This window comes from Serinus canaria, chromosome 1A (genome assembly GCF_022539315.1).
Source record: "Serinus canaria isolate serCan28SL12 chromosome 1A, serCan2020, whole genome shotgun sequence".
In the NCBI taxonomy this organism is placed as follows: Eukaryota; Metazoa; Chordata; class Aves; order Passeriformes; family Fringillidae; genus Serinus; species Serinus canaria.
In genome coordinates this window covers 10,663,632-10,684,575 of record NC_066314.1, presented here as the reverse complement: position 1 = coordinate 10,684,575, position 20,944 = coordinate 10,663,632, and the positions used below count along the sequence as shown (strand labels likewise).

The 20,944-nt window shown below is 39.6% G+C and overlaps 1 protein-coding gene across 1 annotated transcript in view; it reads left to right on the top strand.

The window, feature by feature from the left end:
- The first annotated feature begins 1,685 nt into the window (after positions 1–1,685).
- The window catches only part of GNAI1 (G protein subunit alpha i1), a 33,479-nt gene continuing 14,220 nt past the window's right edge, over positions 1,686–20,944 (top strand). The window contains exon 1 of the mRNA XM_009086860.4: positions 1,686–2,033. Coding sequence (XP_009085108.1) covers positions 1,916–2,033 — 118 coding nt within the window. The 5' untranslated portion in view covers positions 1,686–1,915. The remainder of the gene's footprint in view (positions 2,034–20,944) is intronic.

Sequence of the window (20,944 nt, the reverse complement as noted above, 5' to 3'; positions counted from 1 at the left end):
GTTAAGTATAGTAATAGCTAACTCTGACCTAAAGTCTTTGCTCTCTAATGCTAAAACACCTTCTGTGCTGTAAAATGCTGCTCTTTTTGAGCTCATTCTGGTGGCAGAAATTCTTGAGATTTTATAGAAACAAAAAATTCTAAGGACTAACTGGAATGATGACTCTTAATTTAACAGATTTGCCTTGTAGGCTTTTGCAGCTTGTTTTGACTGAAGTTTTTCCTGAGATTCACAACGTTTTATCAGTTGTGCACAGTTCTACCGACGAATTTCAGTGAAATCAGTGCTTCACCCTATCAGCGCTCACCAGATGGGGTTGAGGGTCCCAGTCACACCGCAGCTCAGCTGGATTATCCCGAGGTCCCTGCAACCCCATTTGTTCTCTGATCCTATTATCGGGTAACGGGATCTTTCTTTTGCAATCCAAGCGCAACGTGTGCGTGGTGGGGAAAGACTTGTAAACATTGCATAGTTTCCTCAGGGCTCTTATAATAAAGAGCAAAACAAGTCATAAAACAACCTCTGACAGGTCACAGATCTGCAGAAGCCGCATGCCAGGGCTCTGAGATAGGGCAGAGAATCACGGAGTGGGTCAGGTTGGAGGGGACCACAGCGGGGTATCTCTTCCAACCTCCCTGCTCCAGCAGGGTCATCCCAGAGCACATGGCCCGGGATTGCATCCAAATGGCTATGAAGCATCTCCAGTGGAGAAGGCTCCACAGCCTCTCTGGGCAACCTGTTCCAGGGCTCGGTCACTGCACAGTGAAGCTCTCTCATGTTCAGGTAGAACTAGGAGTGCACCAATCCCCCTGTTACCTCTCGTCCTACTGCCTGGTACCATCGGAAACAGCCCTGCTCCATCCTCCTGGCACGCCCTCCCCTATTTCAATACTTATATACACGGATGAAGGAAGGTCCATCAGAAAAGAGAGCGGGATGAGCAGCTTTGGGCCGTGAGGTGGGGGACGGTTCTCTTGGCTTTGGGTTCGTGACGTGAAGTGCTAACCGATCAGCCCACATAAGAGCAGCTCTGCTACTGCCCCTCCCGAGGGCCGACCGGCGGGGCTGCACCCCGAGGTGCTTGCCTGGACCTCGGCAGCAAAAAGAACGGGACAGGCGGACAGGGCGGGAAAGGATGAGGAGCTTCACTCCAGCATCCCCCGGGGCACCCCAATGGCACAGCCCAGCCCGGGGCTCCCCCGCCCCGCCGAGCAATGGAACCTCCCGCGCGCGAGCAGTTTAAATCCGAGCCCCTCCCCGGCAAGTGCCTGGGGCTCGCGCGCGGGGGCGTCAGGGGCCGCGCCGCTTCCAGTCCCGTTCGCGATTCGCTCCCGCTGTGTCCCCGCTTCCAGCTCCGTTCACATTCCGCTCTCGCTGCGTCTCCGCTTCCAGCTCCGTTCCGCTCCCGCGGCGCTCCCCCCGCCCCGCCCCCCGCCCCAAAACGCCTGGCCACCGCCGTGCGCACGCGCGGCCGCGCCCGCCGCTCTTCCCGCCGTGCACGCGCCCCCCTCCTCTCTCCCCTCCCGGCGTGGGCGGTGCGCGCGCGGTCGCGCGCCTCCGGCGGGGCGGGAGCGGGGGCGGTGCCGCGCGCGCAGCAGCCTCAGGGTCGGCGGCGGGAGCGGCGGCCCCGGTGCGAGGCCTCGGTCTGCCCGTCCGCAGCCTCGCTGTCCCCGCTCCGCGCTCCCCCGGCCGAGCCTCCCCACGCTCCTCCCGCTCGCTGCCTCCCCTCTTGGCCGTGAGCCGAGCCCGGCGCGCGGTACCCGCGACGCCGCTGCGCCCCAGGTGAGGGAGCGGGGGAAGGAGAGAGCGAGCGGGGCGCACTCGCTCCCCCTCCCTCCTCAGCGCCTCCCCGCCGCCGGACCGCGCCGCTCCCTGCTTCACTTCTCGCGGCAGAGCCAAACAGCCCCTTCCCAAGATGGGCTGCACGCTGAGCGCCGAGGACAAGGCGGCGGTGGAGAGGAGCAAGATGATCGACAGGAACCTGCGGGAGGACGGCGAGAAGGCGGCCAGGGAAGTCAAGCTGCTCCTCTTAGGTAAGGGATGCCGTGAGGGGAGGATCCTCTTGAGGTAGCCGCTCCCCGAAGCTCCCTCGCCTACCGAGGGGTATAGTTTTATAGGAACCCCCCGGGCTGGGCGGGGGGCGGTGCTGCCCTCGGACCCCGGGGTACGTGCTCGGGGCCCCTCCGAAGTTCTGGGTTCGCGGGAGGCACTGCAGCCTCTTGGAGCAGGTGGGCGCCTCGGCTGCTTGAAGGATTAGAGGCAGCGCCCCAGGAAAGCGGCACGGCGTGGGCTGTCCGGGGCCTGACTTCCATAGGAAAGGGATAGCGCCTTAAACTTTTGACCTGGATTCTTTTTTCCTCTTTTGAAAGGAAGGAAACGTTACATTGGGGGCATATTTACTCTTAATGTTTCTTGTATACCCGAACAACTCCTAAACTGTTGCTGCGTGAAGTATAGAAAAGTGTCAAAAGAACAAAAGGCAAAGCACCATTTAACTTTTGAGTAGTTTTTTGCTGTTTTTTTTTAAATTTTGTGGAATCAGCTTGTGTTTCTGGGATCTTACAACGGGAAGTACCACCTTGATGGAGCTACTACATGTGTAACATAATGACTTATTGCGTGCCATCCTGTGTTCTTCAGTTCTGCTCACAAGTACTTGACGCTTGCCTTCATGGGTGTTTTAAGATATCTTTGTGTGTAAAGATAAGGTTATTTTTAAAATTATAGGAACAAAGGAAGTGAGAATTTTAATTACATTTGTTCAGTACTAAAACTACTGTAGGCTGGGGACAGTTGAATGCTGCAAGATTTGCATTGAATTAATGTTGTGGTAAGTGGTAAGTTTCGCAGTATATTCTGTGTATCTAAACCACACTGGGTCTGATAGCGAGTTAAAATAGTTGCTGAGTTGCAGCTTTCCTCTCAGAGGTGTCATTTCAGGCACACCTTTTAAATGATGCACAATATCTCACTCCCCTCGACATTGATTTTGCTCTCCTGTAGTGCTCTATTCACTACAAAAGTAGTAGACTGCTTAAATAACTTTCTGTTGCTAAATTCTAAGATGGCTCCAGAAAGGGACAAAAGACTGAGCAAATTTTATTGTAGATGAAGAAATGAAAGAAACCTAGAATGGGAAAAACAAAGATCCTAAAATTATTTTCTAGATTTGAAATTTAACTTGTGAAATAAGCCAGAAACAAAAACTGGAATTGTTGTCCAGGAAATGGAAGTGCAAGCCAATTGATGGAAACCTAAATCTCTTAGGTTTTGGGCTGGTACTGTGCCTAGTCCTGAACACCTTTGGACTCCTCAGCTTGTTGTATGGAAAGGTTTTCCTGTATGTGATAATAGCAATAGTGCAGATGTTACTGGCTTTTTAAAAAGTGGCAAGATAACACTTTGTGTTATCTGGCATTTGAAGTTAATTTTCAGTTTTTTGCTGTTCTGTGTGGAACTTTTAGTGCCTGTAGTTTGGTACTTGTTTTCCTATTTTTCATCATAATTCTTGTGTACAGATGTCATCTGTTTAAAGATGCTTTAAACTTAAGAATGGATTTTGTCACTATTTTAATGCTCTTACATACTAAGTCCTATGTTATGAGCTTAAACTTTAGAAATTCTCTGTTTCTAAGGCTGAAAAGCCTTTCTACAGGGCTCTCATGAGATCTAAGAACATGGAACAAATGGTCAAATACATGTGGGTTCTCAGGGTGTTCTGAGCAGCAGCCCTCTGGGGTTAGCATTTCCCTCTCCCCTGCTAAAAAAAAGGTGTGAAGGCTGGCAGCCTGGCTTCTCCTGGGACCAGTGCTGGGTTGATTGTTTAAACAATGATTACCTAAATGTTTATTGAACTCTGGATGAGCTTTTGTGCACACACCCCTGGATGCACATACGTATTTCACATGTTTTGGAATTAAAGTTTTTTCCTTTCCTCTTCCTTACAAGTCTGTCAGGTGTCTTGAATGTGATCTGAATGCTTTATCTGGTGGCAAAGGTATTTAAAGTTATTTCCAGTAGAGTCACTTCTCACCACTCACTTTCCCAATTGCTTGTTCAGCCCACATGTCATAGTTTATCATCCACTTGGTTGTACTCCTATATCTATTTATGGGTTTGTTCTGCTAAAAAGATACTGAAGTAAAAGGAAAAGTAAAAATTGTGGTCTGCTGCCAGGAAAATGCAATGTGCAAGTGGCATCTGAAACACCTTGTTTATGTAGAAAAAGGTCATGTAGCTGTACACCTATTATTATTATAATTGACCCATTAAGTTATATTGATTCCAGCATATATAATTTTTTTTTTTTTGCATGGTGATTAGAGAATCCTGAAGTTTGAGCTAGAATGCTCAATTGAGGGAAGATGTTTATATAAAATCAATAGATTTCTAGACTGGAAATTTAATTTATTCCATCGTATGCTTTTCTATTTTTTTTTTCTAAAATAGGAAGTTGCAGGCATTTAATTGAGAGAGTTGTGACATTGTTGTACCTGAACTATCTCTGTGAACAATATCACTGATGCATGTTAGATACATATTTTGTTTTCCTGTCTCCAGGAATAAGCAGATATATTTAATGTGCACAAAATACCATTGAACTGGATTGTCTAAGTTCTTTTGTCCTATCTGTGAATTGGTTCATCACTTCATAAAATTTTCAGTGCAGGTGTTAGGAATAAAAATACTGGATTCTAAGCATTATCCATGTATAGCTATTTCAACCTTGTAATTCTATTCACTTCAATGTGCTATCCCAACAGCAGGAGAGCCTTTCCTGGAAAATTTCTGCAACCCATCGTTCTTAGAAGTAAACTGAACTTGATCTTGTAGTTGGTGAGCCAGATGTAAAATGGTTGTTTATACATGGGATTTGATGATTTTATCTTTTAAAACCATTACATAAACAAGCTTATTTACTTTAATACTATTTTCAGTCAATGCGTAACTTAAGTTTCATGAGAACTGAACAAAAAAAATAAGTGCAACATAGTATATTGGCCAAAACCTAAAGGTTCAACATAAAAAAGTATATGCTTTTATGTACTTTTTTTTAAAGCAGTTTTTGTGACAAGTTCCTAATTTTCTGTGTGCTAATTGAAGTAATATTTTCTTTTCTTGTATTTTCTATTTTTCTTTTAACAGATAAACTCATATACTTAGTGTAAGATTTTTGAAAAGTACTTTATATTTTGGCTTGCTTCCAGGCGGAGAAAGTAGTAGATCCAAGTTAGGTTTTTTTCTTCCATGTTTTCTCATCTTAACTTTGAATATTCAACAAATAAAAATTCTAGTGATGCTTGCAGAAGGAATGTAATTCTTATGTTGGGAGGTGATGATTCTGAGTGACCAGTCTGTGGGCTGCATTAATAGACATGTGATCCCAGTCAGGTGTGCATCCCCAAGCACATTTCTGTTGAATTAGCTAGAGCACATAAAACTGAATTTATGCCAACTGCAGGAGAACAGGCAGTACCTTATTTAATAGAATGCCTTCTGGTGTGAGGTTAAACTCATCAGGTTTTTTGAATACATTCAAACTGGCACCATGAGTTTATAGGATTAGCACTTTGTCTTTTGAATTATCATATCCTTCACCTAGCATAGCAAATTTGGTGTTAAGGTTCTTTGTATCTTGGATGAAAAAGGCAATAGATGTGTCCTAAGCATTCTTTAGGAGCGGGTCCTGGGATCCAGGAAGTCACAGGCCATGTGTTTGACAGCTGTCATTGTGTGTCTCCTTTCTGGATAATCACAATTGTAGGTGTGAGTTCAGTGGATACCTTCGTCCTCATGATTAGCAGAGCCACTTTTCTGTTCCTGAATAGATCCTTGTGATTCATACTGGAATGTGTGCCTGTCATGTTCTTAAGGATAAGTGACATTTAGCAGGCAGTGCTGCATTTAATCTTTTCCATTGCAGTTTCCTATTCCTTAAGATGGTAACTAGAACAATTCTATTTAATTGTTTTTCTAGTTCTTCATGTCTCAGGCATCTTTTTCTGTCTGCTTTTCTTTTGTTCTAGACCTGCATCTGTCTGCTCAGCCAAACTGACTCCTGCTGCATACTCATCTTTTCAGCAGCATCATCCTCAGTGCCTGGCAGTACCTGGCTTCTTCCAGACCCCGTTGCACATTGGACTGAAAAAATACATTTATGCTGCTTGTACCATAAGGCATTCTCTTGCCTTTCCTCCAGAATATGTTTTTTCTCCACACTTGCAGAAAAGAAAGACTTTAGAAGTCTGAACTTAAGGCCGCTCTCAAAATGCCTTTTTCTCTCAAACAAGTATAGCACATTTCAGAATAGTTGACCTTATCTTCATATATGATGCTAGCCTAGTCTAAAACATTTCTACCAAACTATTTCCTGTCATGCCTTCAGAGACAACCATCTACAGATGCTTACGAAGTTCACCTCTTACTTAAAAGCTGATTTCTCATACCTTTAAAGGAGTGTTTAATGTTTGGGTTTGGTTTGTTGCTGTTGGTCTTGTCTGTGTTAGTGTGAACATCCCTGCCCCCCCATTCCTGCCTGTCTCCTTAGATTTAGCAGGAGTTCTGAACTAGGAGCTCTCTTGCATTTTATTATGGTGCAGTTGGACTCTGCCAATCAGGATGTTACTTATGTGGAGTGAGTAGACTGTGATAGTGTAATAATCCCCCTTGCTTTTGTGAGAGGAGACTCAGGGATGTGCAGTAAGCATACAGATTTACTTATGGTTGTGTTTGTACTACTGCAGTGTGAGTTCTTTTATGCTTGTCCCCATCTACTTGAATGTTGGTGTAAAAGTTCACAACATCATGTTGGTCTTTCATGAGTGTATAGACTTCAGTGCGAATTATCTTCAGTGATTTCAGGTTTTCCGTTGCATTATTATATTTCCTGTTTTTGGAAGTTACTTTTTATAAAGTCACTACTTATGATTATATCATGATGTTAGTTCTTAATCATTCTTAAGACAAAATTTACTTCAGTACCTGTTGTTTTAGGAAGGGTTAAAGAGAAACTGTGCATTATGTGCTATCTTGTGATACCAGTGGCAGTGACTTGGCTTTTATAAAATCTTGATTAGAAAGTCTATTGATCTATAAATAAAAATTAGTTGTATTGTACCAGGTATTAAGGTTTTTTTAAATATTTTTAAAGTTAGAAAACATTTTGTGCTTGAGAAACTTTTTTTTCAACTTTTCATTCAAAAACAGTGTAAAGCTGCTGCTGTGTTCTTTCTAATTGGAGGCTCTAGTAAGGTATTTTTTGATAAGCTGTCCACTCCCAGCAGCAGTGGTACCTCAAGACCATTCATAAATTTTGTAATAAACTATGATGTAATTAGTGTCTTCTTACTTTTTTTCTGCAGCACAGTTTATTGTATCATCATTGTCATATATGATAACTTATTCTGTCCTGTGGATTATAATACCAAAGTTGTTGTGGATTTTAGCCAGCCTCCTTTTGTGAAGTTATTTTTAACTCACATCAGAGCTAGTCTTTACAGTGTAGCTCCCTGCATAGTTGTGTTGGCACAACTTGAACTTGGGGCTATGTGCTATAGTTAGGCAGTAGTGATTTATATACTCATATTGCCAAAGTGGGTTGTTCTTTTGCGGCCACATTTTACCCTTTAGTTGTTGTGGTCCTCTGAGAAGAAATAACTGAGTAGCCAGCTCAAAAAGTCTGGCTAAATAATTTGAAACCAAGCCACGATTCTAGCTCAGAGGGCATAAAATTCTGAAGTCAGTTTTGCTGTCTAGTTGATGGATATCTGCAGTGTTTCCTGTAACATGCTATCTGGCAAATGTTGTGGTACAGCAAAACTGGATGTAAAAAATAGGTATTTAAGATGTTCTGTTAAGTGTGAGGGTGTTTGGGTTTGTTTTTTTTTTTTTTTTTCCATGGAAACACTGAAATAAAGATCTTAACTGACTTGATAATTAGCTATTAAAAGTTTGCAGGTTTTTTTCCCAAGACATGTATAGGAGAACCTGTATTAATAAAAATTTCCAATTCTGAATCTTAGTAATTGTCCAGCTTTTACCTAGGTCTGCTGTTCTATTTATTCCCCTTGTTTGTTCAGTGCCCTACTCTTACCTCAGGCTTTTGTAAATTACATAATTATTCTGTAAATGGAACTTGATTGGCTTTACCTGAGAGAGTCTGTATCCACAAAGTATTGGAGTTGGTAAAGTATATAGAGTAGTTGGAAAAATCAGAACTTTAGGTTTTTCTCACTCAAAACTTTTCACTCTTAGAAGTCCAGTTTTTTTAGTAGCTTAACTTAGTGACATTTGAGTGAAAGGACAACTAAGATTTTGAAATTAGGCTATTAGGACAAAAATAAACTGGTTTTGCTGGGACACTTGTGTACCAGGACTGTATGCTTCTGCAAGAAGAGATTTGAACTCTTTTTTTTTTTTTTTTTTTTCTTAATGCTGAGTATTTTGTTCTCCTTGAGCTTTAAGTAACAACGGACAAGACAAGATTTCTTAGCAAGGATGGGAAGTAAAGGAGTGATTTTATAGACTAATTACCCATATTTGTGACTGCTTATAGTCCTTTTACAGTACAGGTGTAAGAAGTATTAGAGTTGGGGATTTGGAAGATGCTTCCCATTACCTTGGCTTTACCCTTAAAGTTTGCAAAGCTTTGGAGCCAGCTTCAGGGTTTCTGGAATTATCTATATCTTAAAGCTTATAGGCCTAAGTATCACCTCGGGTCTCTGAGACCCATCTGCACCAGTCCTTGATTTGAAAGTGTGTTTCCTGATGAGGTTAGGTTTATGACTCTTTCATTTTGGTTCAATTGCTGACTACCCCTTCCTTTGAAACATATTTCTCTATTTTTAAAGTTAATTTTGGTATAATTCTTTCAGGATCTCTTGCTGATGTGGCTAATTGACACAAAGCAGTTTAGAACCAATTCTTTTAATAAGAGACTTGATAAATATGTCATAAGCAAGTAAATTGATTTTCTGGCTTTGGTAATTGAAGTGTAATTGATGCTTTAAATAAGACCACCTCTGGAACCTTTTGGTAACAACTTGATAATTAAGTTGTCTTGACTTAACAGGTGTATGCTTACATGGGTACTCGGTGTTTATATTTACCAATACATGTAAACTTCAATATTGTATGTCCCTATAAAATTGATACTGAAATTAGAAAATTGTTTTTGTGAAGCAATTTATTTAAAAGAATCAACACCATTCATATATACTGTGCTTCAACTTCTGAAATACATTGGACCTCATTACTTTTTCAAATATTCTAATTAGAAATGTAATGTTGTCTTTGTAGTGAGTAATATACTTAGCAAAGGTACCTGATAAAATCTTTAGTGAAATAAAACAAAATCTGGGCAACCAGAATGGATGGGAAGTCTTTACAATCATTGCTCTAAGCAGATTGTTTTTGTAGAATTAATTGATGTACTGTAATGAAAATTCCTGTTGAAACTGTGAAGTGGGTTTATAATTAATAGTCTAGAATTTAATATTACCTGTTTCTTGAATTGAAAGTGCTGGTGCAATCAAATAGCTACCTGTAATCCCGTCTTTGTTTTGCAAATTTGCAAAGTTGATAAACTAATTTTTTGCACACGACTTTGGGTTTTTTGCATGGGCAAAGCTGTTGCAGTTGTTTGAACCATGGTTCAGGTTTTTTATTGGTCACTGTTGTAGGTACATTGTGAATCTCTGGGGTTTTTTAATAGTTTCCAATAAAACTAAAGAGATTCTTGCCTACTTTCTAAATCTGTATTGGAATGCTGGAAATAAGACGTGTATGTTGTCTTCCAAGCAGCAGAGCTATTCTGGAAGCTCTGTCTTGCTAAAAAGGAAAGTGCTCTCTTGCAGCATCTGGCTGAATGGCTTTGCCCTGTCGCTTTTAAATGTTTAATTCAGGTTTTTTTGCTGGTTGAGTAGTCAGACTGGCCGTCCTGATTAGACTTAGAATGGTCAATTCACCTGCTAGAATGGTCAATTCAACTGGTATTTCATATTGGTCTGATGAGGACCTGACTAAAAGCATAATGAGGAGCAGAGATATGTGCTGGATCTAGATGGAGTGCTGGAAATACAGAGTAGCAGGTGGAGGGGAAAATGGATGCAGAATAGGATGCTTTCAATTTCTGTATTTCTGTGTCACAGTTCACTGTAGAGTTGGTTTAGGAATAATGTGAAGGTTGCAGGGTCCACTTGATAGACATATTAAACTCTATTCAAAACCCACTTTTTTAAGGCTTCTTTGCTACAATAGGAGACAGAGACAGCCCACGTTTTGGAATGTGCTGATTGCCGTTGAGAGCAGGAGTTTCTTTTCGTTCCAAATCTAGGGAGTATCATGTGCTTCTTCATGCTCTTCTGTTTTGTAGGTTGTAGTCTTGACTAGGAAGAATCCTCTTTTACCTAGCACTTTTTGGTGGAGAATGCAAGATGGTAGTGGGCGAGAAGTACAACTGCCAGTCCAGTGTCCAAACAGAGAAGGGAATGGAGGCAACAGTAAAGCTGTAGTAATATTAAAATAGAATACAGTGTTGCTGCAGTATTGGAATACAATTTTGAAACTTGCTATTACTGGAGATACGGGTCTTGCAATAAACAGATTCGGAGTAAACCAGACAATTGTTTTGAGTATTTATAGGTTTTATTTAAAGAAATGTCATTTTAAATCTTGTTGATTTCATGTCTCCTAGTAATGTTTTATACAGGGCTGGACTGAAAATAAGTTGCAAAGTCTCACTGAAGTGCTGACTATATTCTTGATGCATTAAATATCTCTTGAAGCATTTTCAAAGTGGATTTCTCAGCTGTATGTGGATTCTTAATAAATCTGGTAAACTCTTGGCAAAACCGTTATAATCTTTCTAAAGCATATAAATGCTTAAGCATAAAGCTGTTAAATCGTTGACAAAGATCCCTTCTAATATGCTTTAGGGCTGCAGTGTTAGCTAGCAAAAGCTAACACTTATTGAGCTAACTGTCATCTAATTCCTAGATGAGGATCTATTTATATTATTTTCTCTATCTGCTGTTCTGGAACATAGCAGCATTTGGGGTTAGGTTAGATCAGCCTTTGATTACATACTTGTTTGAAGTCTAACATTTAATTATATAGGTGTCTCTCTTATTCCTTGCTTCTGGTATTATTGGGTGTCTTGAAGGGGTTGACATTTTTATATACTTCAAACTGTCTCAGTCTAATATGAGACTGGCTAAATACAAATTCTGTTTAAACAACAACAGAACCCAAAAAAAGCTGTAATTTTTAAGTACTGTTCACCCTACTTCAGGGCAGTTTTGTGAGTAAAGTGCATGTGCATGTAACACAAAATAAGGTGGACTATGCTCATGAATTTTCTTTCTTGCTTCAGATACAAATAGGAGTTACGAAAATATTTGTATTTGAAAGAAATTGTTCGCTGAGATCTAGAAACTTTTTACATTTTAATCTCTGTCACTTTAAGTCCATCCAAGTTCTGGTGGAGTTGGTGACATTGAAGTGAATTTAGGTCAACTATCAATATGCTTATTCTCCTTATTTTTGTAGATCTTAGTCCTTGAGCTACAGGATGAAAAACTCTTTTAAGTTAGGTGTGGATGAATACTTAAAATTTACATGAACTGAAGTTTATTGCTTTGTTTCTACAGTAATGGGACAGCTTTTGGTGTAATTGCTTTTTCCCTGATATGAACGTTGACAGAACCCATTTATCACATTTACAACAAATGCCTTGGTGTTATGTAACAAGTAGAGCTTTGAATAAAATCAGGTGAGATTTACGTGAGAGATATTTTTCCTGTTTTGCTAGAAATTAACACACAGTTTTCTGATTTTCCCAACTCTGCAGTTACATAGTTATATGAGGTAACTGGGACAGTAGGTTCTGTCAGAATTGTAGATAGAACAACTATCTGCTGTTCTGAATTGGAAGTGGGGCTTGCAATGAAAATATGTTGTTATTCCAAGTTGTTTTGTTGTATCTCTCTGCCAGAACAACCTCCATAAAGTATGCCTTTGTTGCAGAGGAGAAATTTTTATAAAGCATTTTTGGTTGTGATTAATGCTAGCCTAGTAAGTTTGCTCTGGTATCTCTGAACCTGCCATCTTTGCACACTGTATTTATAACACGGTGCATTGTAAGAGGCCATGAAGGCCAACCACACTGAGGAGAGCAATGTCAAGGCACTGTGGTTTTTTGCAAGGTTTATTAGATATAAGTTTGAAAGACTGCATGGGGCATGCTGTACTATGTTGACAGAAATTGATGGTAGCTCTCTTGACAGACCTTGTAGAAGTAAAGAACTTAGTTCTTTCTGTTGGAGCAGTCACCATTTATCTCCTAGATTGGGCTCACATACTCATGTTCAAGAAGATCTTTAATCATATTCTTTCATACCATAATTTTAAATTATGTAGTAATTGTTTCTGAGCCTACTACTTTTTATGGAAGAAGAAAGCCACTTGATTTTTTTAAGTAGCAAATTTAAATCTTACTTCAGTTTTGTAGAGCAGATAGTTATTTGCTATATTGAAATTCCATTCAAAATCCTAACAAGTTTTTGGCCTTTGAATTTTGAAGAGATTTCCAAGTATTTTAGATTACATTAGTGTGGATGCTGGCCTCTGATACATTTAAGTAGTCAACTGCTAATCTTATCAAGCTGGTGTCAGTATTGGCATCTTAGATAAACCTGAAGTCACACATGTTTAGCTGCTGGTGATGTGCCACGTAGTTGTCAGGTAGCAAGCATTATTACCAAATGGTTTTCATCTCCAAAGGTGCATTAGCACCTGTATTTCATTTCTGGCATAAGTGAGAACTTTATTTCCAAGCCCTTGATTCTTAGCTTGTTGTGTTCTTGCTGAGTTTGGCACTTCACATGAAGGAAGCTATGCCTCTGTCTTAATTGAACCAAAAAGTACAATGGCACTGTCCCTGTCTAAGGCAGTGATTTTGGGGTTTAAGAGATCTCCTGTACATTCTGAACAGATATACCTTTCTAAAGTAGCTTCAATTCCAAGGTACCACATTTCCTTTTGAATGTTTCACAAAGTTTCTGAAATATGACACTTGGCATTGTACTGGTGCTCTCCTTTCAAGTGAGATGACTCCCCAGTACAGTTATAAGTGATGCACATAATGATAAAAGGGTTCCTACTATGTAGCAGTAGCTACTAATTTAAAACACCCGAGGAATATAGAAATGTGTTTGAAGGGCTAGGTAGAATTTGTATTCAGGAGCTGCATGCATTTAATTTTGTATGGTACATAAAATTGCACATAATTTCTGCTTGATGTCTGCTTATCACATGATTGAATTCTAAGCGAAAAGAACACTTCAGAACACTTTGTCATAAAAAGATATGAAGTACTAATTGAAGATTGCAAGTAGCTCAAAACTCAATTCATACTTCTAAAGATGTGAATAGAAGTTACCTTAAGGTTTGAAAAATGGAGTCTGTGCCCTCCTTGTTTCACAGTAAGATTTATTTTTAGTATTCATTGGGTTTCAGAGGTTATATTAAAAGTAAACCCATATTTTCTCCTTGTTGTTTCAATACTAAACTAATTAACACTGTCTTTATCACTTGCCTATGTCTTTGCTCTAGTAACAGTCTAAGCACCAATTTAAGAAACTCAGAGCAGCCTATTAGATATCTAGACCTGAATAAACGTACAGGATGCTACCACGAGTTTATACTTGATTGCTTCTTGAGATGACATTTTATCCTAACAGTTTTCTTAAATTATGTTTCAGGTACAGTAGATTGACTGTTTTATTGTATACAGTTGATTTCAAACATCTAATAAGAGCAATACTGAAGACCTAGGAAAGAAATAATTTACAATAATAAAGTTGTAATTAATTTTTGATTTCTTAGGGAATTTACAAAAATTTCAGTGACGTATGGGCATAAATGGTATTGCTTCTGTAGGAATAAGCATGCAGCTGCTGAAACCTTGAGAATTCTCAGTTCTTTTATCTGAGTCAATGCCATAATTTTAGAATCTGTCACTTCTCTGGTTTAAATCAGTGATGTCATCTGTGATTCACACTATTACTACATGGCTAATTTACTGAAATATTTTCTGCCAGATACTAATCATACCGATTCTTAATTCATTGAAAGATTCCTGGCATATTCAAAATTCCAGTAGCTGTGGAAATTCCAAGACTAATGCCACCTTAGAAGTTATGAGTAATGTTTCCCTTTGGTTGACTGTATGAAAGCAATTGGGAAGGGGAAAAGGGACATAAACTGCAAGGGCTAGCAGCTGCCCCAGAATAAGAATAATACCAGATGGTGGTAGATAACTGTTACTGTTTGGAGACTTCAAAAAGGGGGAGTGGACAAAATAAGAAAATTCAGGCAGAGTGTGGGTTTTGGAGAATGCTTCATTTGGTGGTCAACCTGTCCAGAGTGTGTTGTAGCAAAGTTTCCTCTGTGGGTTTCTTGTACTAGGATTGATGTATTTTGAGTATAGTAACACTGATTGGCAGTTTGCGTTCCAATTTTAATCTCATGTATGAAGTGTCATGAAGTGATAAGTTTAAGAGATTATACTTCCAGGGTACAAAGACACTTGATTTTTTTAAGAGACTCCTGACCCCATAGCAGAAAGAGTAGAAATCACTGGGTGTTTAGCTTGTGTTGGCACCAGTGGCAGCTAAGAAACAGGCACAATTCAGCTTGTGCTTTCTACTGTGAAGTTCAAGTGTCTGACAGAATTGGATAGGAAAATTGTGGAGAGAGAACTTTACAGTACCTGAGTCCAAAAATTTACAACTCCATGTATTTTATTTTAAATTTCACATGTGTCTTTGTGCTTAAGTCAGTCTGGTCTAAGTATCCTATTCTACAGGCTGAAATGCTGGCAAACATCTGTTGGAAAGTTTTAAATGAATTACTCTTGAACTCTCTTCTGGTAACATACGAGGCTGTATACATTTCGTGGGTTCTGTTCCTTAGTCTGACTTAGGGCTGACTTTGGTGTCATTTCAAAGCCAGCCCAATTTTTCTCTTTAGTTTTTATCTAATGCTTAAGTTACTTTTTATTTAGTCTGCATTTTTTTCCTATGTTAGTATTACGAGGAGTGTATTCATTCTATTAGAAATAGTTGTACTTGAGAGTTGATTTTGTCCAAAGAGGGATACCGTGAACTTGAAGTTTGCCTTGCTTTTTACTGTGGTATTTGATTGGTTTTTTCAGTAACCAATTAGCAAATGTGTTGCAGGTTAGGAATTACTGTTAAGATCTCAGCCCTGTTACTGTTAAGATCTCAGCCCTTCCTTTTGGTACACGGGTGCATAAAACATTTGTTCCAGAAATCAGTAGTTCAGGAATGCTTCCTATGTAGGCAGTGTGTGGGATAATAAGTCATGAGACATTCTAAGTTTTGCTTACCTGTTAATTTTAATCAAATTATTAAATGTTTCAATTCATTTTAAACACAGATTTGCTCCATTTGGAAAGAAAATTCAGTTTAAGATGGTGTTTGATAAAATCTCATAGTAATGAGTCATAGGGCGATAAAATTATTTAGGTTGGAAAAGAACCTTGAGTCCAACCCATTTTTTTAAATTTTTTGAAAAATTTCTTTTTGGAATTGACCAATTCACAGCTTGGAGAATCAAATATTGCTTTAGCTGTTTCTTAAATTTGTTTGAGCTCTGCTTATCTTACTTTGTTCTTACAAGGGGAAGATTCATTGAGACTGATCTGTTAAATGGTTTTTTGATTGTTTGGGGTTTTTTTGGTTTTTTTTTTTTTTTTTTTTTTTTTTTTTTTTTTTTTTTTTTTTTTGAACATGAAGAGGCTTTGATTTTTTTCTGTTTCCAAAGTAGAGAGCTGGCCTTGAAAGAAAAATCCTAACATGAGCTCAGTCCCTCTTCTTTAGCTGAGCGTCAGCTTCACTGTGCTGCGGGTGGTGCAGTAGGGTTGGTCACAGGCCTGGGTTTATGTGCTGGCTCTGAATTCATGGAGTGCTGTCAGAATTCATGCTGCATCCAGGCAAATGCTGCTCTGGATAGCACAATACTAGCTGGGAAATAATGATATGTGAACGTAGAGCCTGAGTATTAAACTTTGATGCAGAAGACCCTTCATATTGTGTGGAATCTATGAGGATAATATGAAATTTTGCTATTTAAGTTGGATGTGCTTTGCTCCCATACTTTGGCAGTCTGCATAAGGAAGATCTACCTGCTTTCTGACAAGCAGGTGTAAGAAGAGTATTAGATTTAATTCAAGTTATATTCTTACTCAACTAGGTGGAAAAAAGTTTAAAAATTTTTTAAATTAGATTTTTGTAGATTGTGTGGCCCTCTTTTTGATGAGCATATAAAAGACATAAAGTGTGCAAGAGGAAGAAAGGACTAATCAGTTATTAAAACTTCCACTAATGTAATGACCTAACAGTTCAGTTAACTTAAATTTTCATTTAAAAGTAAGCAAAGTGATGCCCACTACTCTTTTAAATTCAGAAATTACATGCTGCTATTCTTCTAGTCTAAGCAGATCTGTCATGTCTTTTAAATATTTTTGTTATAAATAAGTAGTAACAGAGCCAGTAAGACTGGTCAAATTATTGACAGTAGTGGTCTGAAATAAAGTATCACATTTAAATAGCAAGCAATAAATAGCATCATTTACTAGATGTTTGAGGAAAATTCAATCAAGTCTGTCTAAATTTAGGTAGCGTTTGGTTGTGACAGTATAGCTAGCGCTGACATTTTATACACAGCTGTCACATGGAATATTTAATACTGCTTGCTTCTGTCTAAAACTTTCTAAACCAGAGTTAGTTCTCATTTTGCTGTATGGGCAACTTATTTATGCTGAGATAAAGGAGGGAATTTTACAAAGTATATCTGTCAGAAAACCTGGCAGAGTTCTGCATTCAGGAGTGCAAAAGTGATGAATTTCCTTTCAGTATGGTTCAATAAGTAAGGTGAAATTTTCCTGTCTGCTTTGTAAAGATTATTAGGAATGCTGCAGTCATTTCAGTGTGCAGTTAAAGGAAAAATACAAACCAAACAACCATTTCTGTTTTCCATTAAATAACATAGGGGAATGAACCTTCCAGGAGCTCAGTGCTGATGTTAGGTATTCTGTAATAAATGACTTAATTATTCTTTGTGTATTATGGGTGTTTGTGGTTATTTTACTGAGAATACTTTTATGATAATTATAGGTATTTGGTACATGTGAATTCTAACACCATAGAGAAACATGCACATCTGACTCAAAAAATGGAGTATGAAGTGTATGACAAAAATAATTAAAATTTTAAACTGTAACTAGCCCTGACATTTACATTCTTGGTTAGTCAAATGTGATACATTTTATAAGGTTTTGTAAAGTAAATGCTGTAGTATATTTCTTAATATCTCAAAAATTGCTATTGAGTGCAGGGAATATAGCATCTTCAAATTATTTGAATAAAAATATTAATCCAAAGCATATTATAGTAATTTCATTAATTAATCTAACTTTTAAACCTTTGTCACCTATTTGCGCTTAAGTGCATAATTAGCTATTTTGAGATTATTTGGTTTATGAATGCTTCAGGTGTCTAAATAACAACTGACTTCTGTACTGGTGTCTGATTTCTGTTTATATAAATGTACTTCCATAGCCACTCAGATCCTTAAGAACTATTGCTGCTCTGTAAAGCAACTTGCAAATTTATAAGAAACTCTTTTGCTTTGACATGAGCTAAAGATGGCATTAAGCAATCTAGATTGATGCTGACAGGCCTGCTCTATTCCTTAGCTCTGTTCCTCTGAGCTCAATGTCTCCTCTTGGTGCCAGCACTCATTCTGTGGTGTTGGAGGAAGAAAGGTGTAACAACATCAGCAGCAGTGCTGGGGAGAAGGTGGGACAACCTTTGACAGGCAGTCTTAAATTGTGCTGAGCCTGTCCTGAAGTATTTGGTTTAATAAGAGGAATATCCTAAAAGGATCACTTTATAGTATTTAAGTATAGAAATACTCTGTTCTACAGAAATAAAATACTGAGGTTGGAAGAAACCTCTTAGAGGTCATCTAGTTTAGGCCTTGGCTCAAAGCCAGGCTAACATCAAAGTAGATAAGGTTGCTTGGAGCCTTGTCCAGTCGCATCTTGAAGATCTCCAAGGCTGCGTTTCTACTTCCTCTACGGGCAGTACGGCCTCTTCATGGAGCAGGTTCCCTGCACCTCCTTCCCCCTATCTCTCTGAAATTGGCTGTGCTAGAGGTTCTTAATTGCCTTAATTTGTTGTGTAGGTCTTACAAGTTTACTTCTGCTTTAAGCTGTTTTAAGCGGATGTTATGGAAAGGACAGAAATTTACAGATATCCAACCTTCTTCTCCCCACACCAGTCTTTCTGGGATTAAAATACCCAGTTCTTTGTAGCTTTCCCTTGAATGTCATGTGCCCTCTAAACATGTAAATGACCTTCAGCTGTTTTTTGTCTTATCTCATTTACTGGGTGCTGAGGGGGAGAATTGTATACAGTACTTGGATACAGCATAATGAATGCTGACTGCTGGGGATGAACAGTGTCCTTTGACTTGTCTGCAGTGTTGCCACTGCAGCAGTGGAAGCTGTTGGCCAGGGTCAACCCAAACACCCACACAGCTGTGTGATCACTCTCTTCTCCCTTGGGATAAGGAAAAAAAATAGAAGGAAGGCAAGAAGATACATGGATCAAGATAATGATGTTTTAATAGGGAAAGCCGTGGCTTGCGCACACTAGCAGAGCAAAGAGCAGAATTAATTCCTTCCTTCTCACTGGGAGGCAGGTGTTTGGCCACTTCCTGGAAAGCAGGGCCTTGGCATGCCGAGTGGTTGTGTGGAAAGACTCACAGAATCCTTTAGTTTGGAAAAAGCTTATTATGTCATTGTGCCAACCACTAACCCAGCACTGCCAAGCCCACCACTAAACCATGTCCCCAGGTTCCAGAGCTAGAGTTTTTTAATACCTCCAGGTATGGTGACTCTGCCACTTCCCTGAGCTGCCTGTTTCAATGCTTGACAATGCTTTTGATGAAGACATTTTTTACTAATAGCCAGTCTTAACCTCTCCTGGTGCAACCTGAGGCCATTTACTATTGTCCTGTCGCTTATTACCTGTGAGAAGAGACTGACACCACCTTGCTAAAACCTTTAAGGTAGTTGTAGAGAGTGTTGAGGTCTCCCCTGAGCCTCTTGTTCTCCAGGCTAGAAAACTCCCATTCCCTCAGCTTCTCCTTGTATGAATTATGTTCCAGACCCTTTACTATACCCACACTTCCAAGGTTTTTAACAAAAAAGTGTTCAGACAAACACTATAACAAATGACTACCTGTTTTTCCTCCCTTCTCTGAGTTTTTACTGCTGAGCATGGCATCATGTTGTATGGAATATCACTTTGGTTGACTTAGGTCAGCTGTCTTGGTTGTGTCCCTTCTCAAGATCTTGTCCACACCCAGCCTAGTCACTAGGGCAGGGGACATGGTGGAAAAGAGAAAATGCCTTGATGCTGTGCAAGCATTTTCAGCTATAAGAGAACCATGACTTTCTCTTACTAATGAGTGTTACCAGCACTGGTTTAGCTACAAACCTGAAGTGCAGCACCATAAGGGCTGCTGTGAAGAGAGTTTGTCCCAGACAGACCCAGGGCAGCATCCTGCAATGTGGTTGACCTTCATCACTACAAGGCCCCACTGCTGACTCCTCAGTTTCTTGAGTCCCACAGTTTTCCTAACCCATTAGTCCTAAATATGATGTGTTGGATGTGTTATTCTGTGCCACTTGCAGGACTTCACAATTTTTCTTAGATTGCTCAGTTCAGTCCTCTAGCATGTTGAGGACCCTCTTAATAGCACCTCTGTTACCTAACACTTGCAACAACTTCCTGGCCTCCCAGGCTTATGTCAGCTGCAATCTTTATGTCAGTGCATTGTACCTTTGCTTTCAGGTCATTGGATGCTAAACTGTGCTAGCCCAGTCTCCTGGAGACTGCCTAAATGCCTTCCAGTTAGGTTTTTGAACCATTGACACAAGCCTTTAAGTGTGGATGTCTAGGCAGATTTTCAGACACCCTGAAGTTGGTACTTATCCAGCTTGGTACAAGGGCAGCCATGGACAGTGGCATTAGAAGCCTTGCTAGAGTCAAAGTAAATTACATCTGTTTAGTGTCCTTCACCCCCAAACCCACCTGTTTCCTTATGAAAACTTAGTAAGTACAGTTTTTACTTTGTAAACCTGTGTTGGCACTTCTCAATAACCTTTATTTTGTCAAAGATGAGGTTGACTGTCATGTGTCAGGTTTCTGCCCTTTTTTTGGAGACAAATAAGTACAACCTTCGGCAGTGCCTTTCTGTGGTCAGAGTTTTCTTTGGTTATATTGGAGTTGGACAATGGGTGATCTCTTTGCATTAGAAATACCTGTAGACTGTATGAAGATTGTATTCACTTCTGCAAAGCTATATTGAGAATGGGGAACTGTGAGAGGGAGAATTCAGCACAAGTTCGAGAAAAACTGGGAGTGTGCTGTCTGAGGGGATTAGACTGCAGCTGTAAGAGTTCCACATATTTTTTAGGGTAAGAAGCAGACTAAAGATAGATTGTTGAGACAGCAAAAACTGCATCTTTTCCCCTGCCTGTTCACAGAGATACTGTTTTTCTAAGCTTTGTATTTTAACATAGCTTTTTGTTTAGTGGTGTTGTTGTTAAGCACTTAAAATGATATCAGGTTGACTGGCAAACCTCATGCCATCTGTTCTAACAAAAAGTAGGCCTACTGTTGGTCTGTTCCTGCAAGGGTCAAAAGACTGTTATAAGGACTGAAGCCTTGAAGAATTTTAAGGTGTTCATTTGCAGTTTTGGAAGAGCAGTAATGCAGTATGAAGAATGGGTTTTGGTTAGGTTTTTGGTTAGATTAAAAAGACAGAGGAATTAAGCTTTAGATCCCTT